The 12,349-nt window shown below is 37.4% G+C and overlaps 1 protein-coding gene across 41 annotated transcripts in view; it reads left to right on the top strand.

The window, feature by feature from the left end:
• The window catches only part of ABI3BP (ABI family member 3 binding protein), a 264,235-nt gene that overhangs the window by 105,426 nt on the left and 146,460 nt on the right, over positions 1-12,349 (top strand). For all 41 annotated transcript variants that reach the window (XM_045036832.1, XM_045036856.1, XM_045036855.1 and 38 more), the window contains exons 5-6: positions 2,790-2,971; positions 3,530-3,585. In XM_045036832.1, coding sequence (XP_044892767.1) covers positions 2,790-2,971; positions 3,530-3,585 — 238 coding nt within the window. The remainder of the gene's footprint in view (positions 1-2,789; positions 2,972-3,529; positions 3,586-12,349) is intronic.

Raw genomic sequence — 12,349 nt, 5'->3', positions numbered from 1 at the left:
AGTCGGACGCTTAACCGACTGCGCCACCCAGGCGCCCCAATGTTTATTTATTTTTGAGTGTGAGAGACACACAGTACAAGTGAGGGAAGGGCAGATAGAGAGGGAGACACAGAATCCAAAGCAGGCTCCAGGTTCTGAGCTGTCAGCACAGAGCATGACTGGGGCTCAAACCCACAAACCACAAGATCATGACCTGAGCCGAAGTTGGATGCTCAACCAACAGATCCACCCACTCTGTTTTTGTTTTTGTTTTTGTTTTTGTTTTGTTTTGTTTTTACCATGTGGGAAGTTCTTAGAACATTTTTGTACCATTTTATTCCTGGGAAGATAATATAAAATCAAACTTACTGGTAACTCTGGAATCTGGCCTTTGGTTGTTGTATTAGCAGTGACCCCCCCCTCCCCCAACACACCTTGGAACATACCAGCAATTAAGGATTTGAGAAATGTATCCAAAGTATAGATGCATAATGTGGTAGCCCATCTGGTCTGATTTTAGCTTCTCTGCACTTTGCTGACTTTTTCTAGTATACAAGGCAGGGAAAAACACAGCCACAAAAATTCCATGCAGCATCCTTGTCAATAAGTGTGTTGCATAAATGTCTATTGATGTTTCAACTCACAGGACACAGGATTAGTAGTCTATAATGTATGTTCCCAGTAGTAGTTAGTATTTTGGCTGAACAGCTTCCTTCCCTCGTTCAGTCTCTTGCTCCTTGGAAGTCAGGAACTGGAGCCCTGACAGTTTTACTAGAAAGAAGCAAGCTAATGAATGACTTCAAGCATTTCAGTAGTTTGTAACTAGTAGGAACATAGGCTGAATATACAAATACATTCAAAATACAAATGTACAGAAACATACAAAACCATTCCCCCTCTCTCTGTATTTGTTAACTATAAACCCCCTGCTGACTTGATGGTCATGCAACACGTGCATTTGCACAGGGTCCCCCTGTGCACTTAGAAGGGTCCATGCTTGGTTTAATACTCTAATGTCACTGTCTTGAAATGCTTAATCATTTTTGAACATGGGGTCCCATGTATTCATTTTGGGATGAGCCTCACAAATTATGTAGCCAGTCCTGCCCCTTGTTTCTAGAAGTTCTAGGTAATTGTTTTTATGTATCATCAACAATGTGTTCCTGGCACTTAGAAGGGGGCACAATAAACGTTTTTAGCACAAGTAAATGAGTGACTTTGTAAGTAAAAGCAACTGACCAGAATCTTAGCCCCTTTAGTTTTGCTAGGGTGGGGAGTGGGGGAGAGGTACTAAATGTTTGAGAGAAAATTTAAAATAGAAGAACCTAAAATAGTATAACAAACACCTAAGTTTCCATCAGCATACATGACAGCTATTATTTTATTCTATTTATTGAAAATGTTTATTTAAAAATAAAAAACAGATAAAATATACCTGTTGGCCCCACTTCTATACTCCTTTATCTCACTGGGTGGGGCGCCGGGGTGACTCAGTTCCTTAAGTGGGTAAGCATCTGATTTTGGCTCAGGTCATGATCTCCTGGTTTGAGTTTGAGCCCCACATCGGGCTCTGTGCTGACAGCGTGAAACCTACTTTGGATCTTCTGTCTCGTCTCCCTTTGTCCCTCCCCTGCTCTCTTGAGCTCTCTCGAGCTCTCTCAAAAATAAGCATTAAAAAAAATTCTTATCTCACTGGGAACTAGAGCACTAATATGAATGTTGGACCCTTGCAATATTTGCTGTCTCTTTACACTGCTACCATATATGGTAACATATTTTGTGAGCATTTTAATATTTATGTGAATCATGAAACTATATGTGTCATCTTGTAATTTGCTATTTTTGTTCAGTATTTGTAAAATCTGTTCATATTGATATATATATATAGCTCTAGCTCATTGATTTCTTATGACTGTATACAGTACTAATGCGCTCCCCTGTCCTGATTGGCCCACTTGGTGAGGCTGTTTACAGCAGGGTCAGAGGAGTCTTTGTATTCTGGTTCTGTCACTGGTCAAAGTCACTAGGTGGGCAGCAATGGGCAAGTTAAATGATGTTTCTGAATCTCTATTTTCACATCTATAGAATGAGTTAATAACTTCTACCACTTCAGATGATTTTATGACAACAAGATAATATATATAAAATCTAGCATGTGATAAAAGTGCAAAAAAAAAATAGCGGTGACAATTAGCATTACTTCATATGTATGTCTGAATATTATGAACCCCTAAGCAAATAGGTAACCTTGATCTTAAATTTGCATGGTTTGATTATTTTCATTGAACTCTTAGCTTGGCTTTGGTTTTGAGTGTTTCACTCTTAAAATGCAGTCCTGGATGTATCTTAGAATTTCAGGATCCCCTTGTACAAAATTGAATGATACCACCTCTAATTCATGTTCCATGGCATAAACCCATACAGTTGCAAGTTAAACCCATTTAGCTATAAAACTTCAGTAGTAAGCACTTGAAAAATTATACCTATGCTCTGTTCTATGCATAATTGGAAAGAAACGAACATCCGGCGCTTTCCAACTTTCATTTTGTAAAGTAGCAAATAATAGAACTGAATTCTGTTAGACCGTAACTGTGCTTCACATTCTCCAACTTGGCATTAGAAATTTAAAACCTTAAGTACACACTGAGCTATTTTGTCATGTTCTCTGCAATTTCTAAAAAATAAAAACAGAAGCCAGTATTAAGCATAGTCTTTGAAGTAGATGGGAGTCTGTGATGTATTAAGAAACTTGAAATAGCATTCTGATTCTCCCTGTGGATTAAAAGCATCATGTTTTGGTTATTCAACAGATATTATACAATTCGCTATAGAGAAAAGGATAAGGAGAAGAAATGGGTTTTTCAACTCTGTCCAGCCACTGAAACAATTGTGGAAAATCTAAAACCCAACACAGTTTATGAATTTGGAGTGAAAGACAATGTAGAAGGTGGAATTTGGAGTAAGATTTTCAATCACAAGACTATTGTTGGAAGTAAGTACCAGGAACTGTTTGAGGAAGATTTTTGTAACTTTTATCTTCTTTTCCTAAGTACCAAAATTTTAATTATTTTATTCTTAAATATGAGGGGAGTTAATTGCCATCCTCTAGTGCTTAAAAAAATACAAAAGTGAAGACAATTTGAGTACTGATACTTCAGAATCTTTTATGTTGACGAGTGTTTTTTTGAACAGAAAATGTGATGAACTGATGTTTGATGCCTTTATTGATAACACTTTTTGGCCATTTTAGTATTTTCAATCAATCTCAGATCTATGAGCACCAACTGAGTGAAGACAGCAGTAATGTGTATTGGTGTTCAGAATGGAAAGCTGGGCCAGTAGAAGTGAACATAGAAATACTCAAAGGGGCCCAAACCTTGTCATCTCTTCATTCAAACTTCATTGGAATCAGCGCTTGAAATGACAGTAAATAACTAATAGGAATAAAGAGTCTGAGTTAGAAAAGGAATACAGTTGTCTTCATCTAGGAAGAGTTAATTTAGGAACACAAAGAATGAAAATAATGTTATTTTCTGCTTGTTTTTGTCAGGTAAAAGCAAAGTCAATGGGAAAATCCAAAGTACCTATGACCAAGCCCACACAGTGGTAGGTACCAGGTTATTCTCAGGAATGTTTTTTAGAAATTGTATCTGCATTGTGTTGTTGTTGGTGGTGGTGGTGGTGGTGGTTGCAAAAAAATAGGCCTATTAGGATTAGATGACTGGCCATGGGGCTTTGTGTAAAGTACTTAATGCTTTAGGAATTTCTTTTTCAGCAAACGGAGGTAGAAATATGAGAGCAAATTATCTAATATGTTTAAAGCTCTAAAATACTGATACTTGATGTAGTTATTCTATATCCAGATTCCAGGTATTTTGAGGTTATGCTTATTATCTGCAATGGATTGTCTTTTAGAATAACCTGTTTCCAGAGTAAATCTGTATATGTTCTATTTACATTGGTATTACTCACTTCTCTGTCCTCTTCCCACTATTTTCTCACTTCCTGCTTAAAGAGCTAACCCTTTTCAAAATGATGAAGCAACTGGCTTGGTTTTTATTTGTGCCTAGCCTCTATTGAGTGTAGTAAATATCTGCATATCTTACCTGCCAGGCATCCCCCTCATCTAGACCCCCTCTTCTCTCTCACTGCAGAAACTCAGTCTTTTGTCCTTTTTCCCTCCACTTTTCAAAATCTGTTCTCAGGAAGCACCACACCAGTTATGTACTACCTGTTATAAATGTAAGCCATTGTTGTAACTGTCACAGAGATGTTTGCATTTTCTTTTATTGTTTTTATCTGTTTCTTTTTTTAAATTTGTTTATTTAAATTCAAATCAGTTAGCATACAGTGTAGTATTGGTTTCAGGAGTAGAACTGGGTGACTCAGCACTTACATATGACACCCAATGCTCATCCCAACAAGTGCCTTCCTTAATGCCCATCACCCATTTAGCCCATCCCGCCACCCACCTCCCCTCCACCAACCCTCAGTTGGTCCTCTGTCTTTAAGAGTCTCTTATAGTTCGCCTCCTTCTCAGTTTTTATCCTTTTTTTCCTTCCCTTCCCCTATGTTGATCTGTTGTGTTTCTTAAATTCCACATATGAGTGAAATCATATGATATTTATCTTTCTCTAACTTATTTCGCTTAGCACGATACCCTATAGATCCATCCACATTGTTGTAAATGGAAAGATTCATTCTTGGTGATTACTGAGTAATATTCCATTGTATGTGTATATATGTATGTATATACATATATGTATGTACATACATATATACACATATATCCCATCTTCTTTACCACTCATCAGTCAATGGACATTTGGGCTCTTTCCATAATTAGGCTATTGTTGATAGTGCTGCTATAAACATTGGGGTGCATGTGCCCCTTCAAATCAGAATTTTTGTGTCCTTTGGATATATACCTAGTAGTGCAATTGCTATTTTCAAGTTTTTGAGGAACCTCCACACCATTCTCCAGAGTGGCTGTACCAGTTTGCATTCCCACCATCAGTGAAAAAGGGTTCCTTCACCTTTCTCTGCATCCATTAAATCACATGCATGATTATAAGATGATGGCCCGAGCAGGTAGAGGAGGCACTCTGGTGAGAAGGGAGGAATTTGGTGCTGGCTTTGGTCCCTATGTGTTGGGAGTATCCAGCCAGGGAAGTACCCTACTGTCAAGTGAACATGCAAAGACTATTCGTGGCTGCAAATTTGCTCTATTTAATGTGTCCATGTTGTGGATGGATGTCTTTTATGTCTAATGAAATAGTCAAAAGAATACCCCATTGATCATGTAGGCTAGTAGGAAAAAAAAGGTAGTACATACCTCATTGGGATGGAAAAAAAATGCAGAATTCTTGTCAGTGACAGAAAAATGGTTTGGGTAAAAAAGATTGAGAATTAATCCTGATAAGGCAAATGTTTCTGTGGTTTGCATTGGCAGAAAAGTGTGTCCCTTGTAAATTTATGATCAAGTAATGATTATTAGATTGCCCAGGAAAGTGTTTTGTTATGTTGCAAATCATCAGGTAAGAAAGGAGATGGCAGGTAAATTCCCATGTCACATTCATTCATTCATTCATTTTTTTCTTTCCTTTCTTTAGATTTTGATTTGTTTCCTAATAATCTAATATCTAAAAATTGAGACTATATAGATATGCGGAAAGCAATAAAAACAAAATTATCTACAACACTGCCAAATAAAGACCAGTATAAAACCATTTATAATCCACTTAGTCAAAATATGGCATAGCATATTTCATGTCATAAAATGCTCTTCATATATATAATTTTAATTACTGTGTATTCTATAATATAAATTGGAAACTCAGTTTCCAATTTGTAGGCATTCAAGTTATTTCTAATTGTTAATTGTAAGTGATGCTCTGGCAAACATTTATGACTATAATCTTAGTTCATTTGTCTACTTGTTTCTTTATAATTGATACTTAGACAGGAAATAGTAACTTAGATTCTTAACATTTTGAAAACTTCCTATATATGATCAAATTTCTTTCTACAAAGGTTGGGCCATTTTACCATCTTGCTATCAATATATCAGAGTTATCTTGCTAATATGCCTTGATTATCAACATGTATTTCCATCACTAAATTTTCACATAATGTAATAGTTTAAAATGTTTTATAAATTTTTTCCCTGATTTCTAATAGCACTGCTTTCTTCACTTGTTTATCAGCCATTTGTATTTTCCATTTAATGACTTCTAGTTTTAGTCTTTAATTCAATGGGGGGGTCTCATGGTTTTTATTGAATAGATTTTAAAGATTTTATAGATTAAAGAATGTTGACTCTTGGTTATATCATCTAGGAACATTATTCTCACATTTGTTATCAATTTTGTTTATGGAAATTTTTGAAATAGCCTACTTTTAAAATTTGTTTAATCAAACTATTTGTCTTTTCCATTGTCATATTTACAGTTACATTATATTTTATAAAGCCCTTCTTTATCCAGAGAGCAAATATTTCCCTCTTTTGTTTTTAGTTTTATAAGTGGTTTGATTTTTGTGGTAATTAAATTCTAAACTATATGGGTTGTATTTCACTATATTGCAGGTGGTAAAGTCATATATTGATTAGGTTATATATATTTTTTCCAAACAATCATTTGGCCCAGTACTAAGTATTGAGTTGTACCATTCCTTATTAAGGCCCCTCTCTGGCTTTGTCTCAAATCCAACCACAGGGAATAGAGTTGCTCTTTGATTCTCTTCTGGAACAATCCCCACTCTTGTTGTGAATGGTTACCTAGGAGGCATATCTTATCTCCCACCCTCTTGGCTGTCATGCTTTGTCTTACATGTGACCCAATGATGTCATTTCTTTCATTCCTTTTCTTCAATCATATCCCAATAGTGTTTTGTGCAAAATATTTCATCTAGTGAGAGTTACTCAGCAAAATTGGGAAAGATGATTGATGTTTACTCCCAAGGAATTTAATTTCTTTTTCATATCATAAATAGCCATGATGAGAAGGTCGAGGAAGAAACTTCCTGCATCTGTGACACAAAGCCAGATATTTTATCACTTCAAGCTGTGAGGCGGAGTACTCCCAACTCCAGCCAGCTGTGATGAGTTGTGGTTTGAAACTCTTGGTTATTTCCAAAGGAAAACCCAAATTAATTAAAAAGATATTTTAAGGCTTCTCTGTGAGGCTTTCTCCATTGTCACTTTCTGCACAGCCATCTGTCCTCTTGGGTAGCTCTGGAACACAGGAAAGTTGAAAAGGAACCACTTGGGATAGCCTTAGACCATCTTACATGACCACTTAGAATTGATTCTGAAAATAGATTTGATATTTTAGTGGCATATTTTAATCCAAATAGTCAATATCAATCCAAATGTTCTGATATCTCTGAGACTGCTTTTAGAAGGCAATATTTCAAGAACTATGAAATTAATTCCAAATGTTTTACTTTTAGACTTTTAAGCAAAAGATGCATTGAAAAATGCTTTCATTCACCTATATGTGTTTACACCTAAAACTTGTATGCAGCAAACACTTAACCTCTTCTAAACAGAAATTTGGAAAGGAAAAGACAATTTGAACTATAGGATATCCATTTTTAAAAGATAAATAATATTTACGCTAAAAATTTGAATGTTAAAAAGAGCCCCATCTTAAAGCATCTGGTGCATTATATTTGTAATTCATGTATCTCCACACATGTTCTGTTGGCAAGCCCCAGCACACTTGTACCAGGTACAGGTGCCAGAGGTTTCTTCTGATGGTTGGTGCCTTTATTCTACTTTCACCCCTGCCTATACCTCCAGAAAAATCAGACAAAAGGTGAATTTTAAAGATTGTGATTTATTCTATACAAGTTGTATTACTTGAGATTCAAGATACTGTGAAAGAAATACACATTTATCATAATTACGCTGTTGGGTCCATGTCGAGAATTTAGAACACACTTTTTTTTAAGTTTATTATTTTTTTTAAGAGCGTGTGTATGTGCAGGCTTGAGAACTAGTTTGGGGGAGAAGCAGAGAGAGAAGCAGAGAAAGGGAAGAGAGAATCCCAAGCAGGCTCTAAGTTAGTGTGGAGTCCCACAGGGGACTTGAACTCATGAACTGTGAGATCATGACCTGAGCCAAAATCAAGAGTTGTTTGCTTAATGGACCAAGCCTCCCAGGGGCTTGTAGAACCCTCTGTTGACGGAGGTGAAACCTAATATTTATTAATAGGTTTTATTTTATTATGCAGGATCCAATCAAGAACATGGCTAAAAGGACCTAATTTTAACACATTAGGTCTATATTTAAAAAAAACTAAGTTATCTTACTAGTTCACTAAACAATTTTTGAAACATTTAACAGATTTTATTTTAAGTGTTTATTTTTGAGAGAGAGGGTGTGCACATGTGGGGAGGGGGGGCAGGCAGAGAGAAAGGGAGAAGAAGGATCTGAAGCAGGCTCCAAGCTGACAGCAAGAGAACCTGATGGGGGGCTGGAACTCAGGAACCCCGTGATATCATGGCCTGAGCCTAAGTCAGCCGTTTAACTGAGCCACCCAGGTGCCCCTTAATAGAGATTTTAAAATAGAAGTTTAATTATTTAATCAAAATCGCTTTAGAATAAGTGTTCCCCTAGTATATGGCATCTTTTACCCTTCTGTTTTTTTCCATCAGAGATCCACCCATCTTTAAAACCATGTCTATTATTGGCAAAAAGAGAAGTTGTGACAATTTTTAGAGTGTAACCATTATCAGATAAGTAAAGTGAACAGGGAGAAATACCATGTGGTCACCACTTACACCTTAAGATTGTATGCAATGAATATATCAGGTATCTGTGGCAATTGGTGTCTTAAGCAGAAATCTGAAAAATTTCTATCTAGACCGATGATACTATCAAAGGTGTATATGTGATTCCTCCCTAAATGACCAGAAATATGAAGACTTTTGCAAGTAGGACATCAGATTAAATCAATGTGTTTCCTAACTTTCATTAGAACATCCTAAAAATGGGGCGCCTGGGTGGCGCAGTCGGTTAAGCGTCCGACTTCAGCCAGGTCACGATCTCACGGTCTGTGAGTTCGAGCCCCGCGTCGGGCTCTGGGCTGATGGCTCAGAGCCTGGAGCCTGTTTCCGATTCTGTGTCTCCCTCTCTCTCTGCCCCTCCCCCGTTCATGCTCTGTCTCTCTCTGTCCCAAAAATAAACGTTGAAAAAAAAAATTTTTAGAACATCCTAAAAATGAATTAAAACCACAGTGTAACAGGTCCAAGTTCTTTTCATGTGGTTTGGCTTAAACCACTGAAGCTTGACTTTGAGCAACCATTAGCCACTCCCCAAATGGGCAACTTGTCTTTATCTCAGGAGCTAAAACTAGTTAAATCTACAATGAATATTCTGATACCACGAAAACACCAAATAGCCAAACTTGAAAAGAAGAGGCTGGAAAGAACAACATTGTCACTACATGTACTAAAGCTAATTTTCAAAATAATACCAGGAGGAAGTTAGTATAATGCAGAGTGAGTAAGAAGTCCCTTATCCTATATGGTTACTGCTGTGGTTATTTCCAGCTATGCATAGGCTTTTCCTAACCAGGACTTAAAATCAGGCTGAATTGGTCATCAGGTCATTGCTGTTGACCACATCAGCATTCTCTCCCCATAGAGTCTCCCCACCTGATACTTGGCCATCAGGTCCCCAGAAAAATGGTAGAAATGAATTCCCTTAACTAGTCCCCCAGCTCAGAATATATATATAGTACAACCTAGGTTCTTTAGGAACAGGGTATCCTGAAAGTCAGGAAAAAGGAAATACTGCATTTCTTTTAGGGCAGGAGGGAAATATGCTTACATCCAGGCATACAGTAAACACAGGAAAGAGTTTTTAATGAAGGGAGGACAAGATCTGCGGTGATAGAGGCTTGCGGCAGGAATGGGAGTCCACAAAAGGTCCACAGAAGAGAGAGCCGGCAAGGACATGGCCTGAGAGCAAAACTGGGACGGCAATGAAGGAACTGGTACCTTTTTCAAAAACACTGTACACAGAACAGTTTGATTAAAATTGGGTTGTAATTGGTTAAACACTGTTAACTTGGAAATTATCACAATATTTCATTTTTCAATGAATCCTGGTAACAGACTGTTTCCTACACTTTCATAAAAAGATACAGGGAAAGGACTCACAGTGTCAACCTCTTAGTGGGAATTTTAGAGCCTTCAGCATAGACATTTTAATGTTTATTTTTGAGAGAGAGGGAGGGAGAAAGAGAGAAAGAAAGAGAAAATGTGAGCAGGGGAGGGGCGGAGAGAGAGGGGGACAGAGGATCCAAATTGGGCTCTGTGCTGAGAGCAGACAGCCCAGTGCGGGGCTCAAACTCACAAACTGTGAGATCATGACCTGAGCTAAAGTCAGATGCTTAAGTGATGGAGCCACCCAGGTGCCCCTTCAGCATAGACATTTTAGACAGAAGTATTTTCCTGATGCCCCTACAAACCCCACTTATAGAGAGGCAGCTACTTGCTCATGAGTCCAGTCTTGGTACATCTTCGGATTGCAGATTAGGCAAGAGAGTAATTATAGGTCTAGAAAGAACTGGGTCCTGCAGCTAAATTATTTCCTTGTTTTTTGGCAGCACATATTGTACATATAGTCATGTCATCATAACGGAACATTGGTAGATACTCAAGAGCTCAAAGAGAAACTTTGTTCCATTCACGTGAAGAGTGGAATATTTTCCATTTGTTCTTGTCAAAAATTGTTCAAAACAAATATTCACAGCAAAGGAACTAAAAACTGAAATAATGAAATTTGAAAGCAGTCAACACAGCAACATGTAGGTGTTTTTGCTGCATTGTGATGTGTCTGAAAAACTTCACATTCTGCAAAATGTGCTGTAAGTGGCAGGATTCATAGGACAAATAAAAAAATGGAGCTTTCAAAAAGCCTTTGGAACTGTAGCAACAGCTTTAACGAAAATGATCCTTAGTACCTGGAAGGATAATGTGGCCTCTCCAGCAAGTGCTTCTCATGTGGCTGGAGGTTGGCACACCTGGTATTTAAAGTTCTCAAGTGAGGGGTGCCCCAGTCGGTTAAGCGTTCAACTCTTGGTTTCAGCTTGAATTATGATCTCACAGTTCATGGGTTCAAGCCCCACATCGAGCTCTGTGCTGACAGCATGGAGCCTGCTTGAGATTCTCTCTCTCTCCTCTCTCAGCCTCTCCCCACTTGTGCTGTTTACCTCTCTCTCAAATAAATAAACTTTAAAAAATTAAAAAAGTAAAGTTCTCAAATGATAAAGGCCATGTGCTCGTGTCCCTTTCACTAGAGCAGGACAGGTGGACACGCGAGGCAGAGCCTGTATCTCTCAGGGAAAGGATCCTGTGTGCGAGTCTCCTAATTAATTTTCTTATGATAAAGCTGAAAGAGATCCTGCTGCCAGTGTGATACCAAAGCTGAGAATTTTTTTTCTTCTCCTGCTGAAGGTGATACTTCTATTTCTATTATTTCCTTCCCCTTGTCTGGGGAAAAATGTATATAAATTATACTTAAATCATTCCTCTATTTACCAATAGCACATGAGTTCTGTAGTACAGACCCGGATGTAGTAATTGAACAGACTGTTGATCAAAATAACTTTTCTTAATTAACATGTAATTCATGCTTGTAAAAAACTGAGAAAGAGAAGTATAAAAGATGAAATGAATCCATTTATAAGAAATAGCCACTGTTTTAAAAAAAAAAACTATGATCTTTCTTTCTGATCTGTCTGTACATACTCATTATAAAATGAGGTTATAATGTGGTTATAATTGTAACATTTATATTTATTTATATTATGCATATTTTCTACTTTGTTAAGCAGATGTCAAAAATTTGAATCATAGTTTATGTAATAAGACTTCTGCTTTTGGAAGATGTAGTTGTTTCACATAGTGGTAATAATTTATGTGTAAAGGTATTGATCTTTAATTCCTTAGATCAATATTAGATAAGGCTAGATTGTGATGAAGGAAATTACTGTGTGTGTTAGTCCATTAGGGCTGCTATAACAAAATGCCATAGACTGAGTGGCTTAAAAAACAAACATTTAATTGCCATAGTTCTGGAGCCTGGGAAGTTCAAGTTCGAGGTGTTGGCAGATTTGGTGTCTCCTGAGAGCTTGCTTCCTGGATCACAGACAGCCAGTTTATCACTATGTCCTCACTGGGTAGAAGGGTGGAGGGACCTCTCTGGAGTCTCTTTTATAAGAGCACTAATCCCACTCACGAGGGCTGGATCCCTCATGACTTAATCATTTCTCAAAGGTCTCTCTAACTACCATCACGCTTGGGAGTTAAGTTTTAACATACCAGTTTTGGGGGAACATAAGCATTCAGTCTATAG

This window comes from Felis catus, chromosome C2, assembly GCF_018350175.1.
Source record: "Felis catus isolate Fca126 chromosome C2, F.catus_Fca126_mat1.0, whole genome shotgun sequence".
Lineage (NCBI taxonomy): Eukaryota > Metazoa > Chordata > Mammalia > Carnivora > Felidae > Felis > Felis catus.
This window is presented reverse-complemented; position numbering and strand designations above follow the sequence as displayed.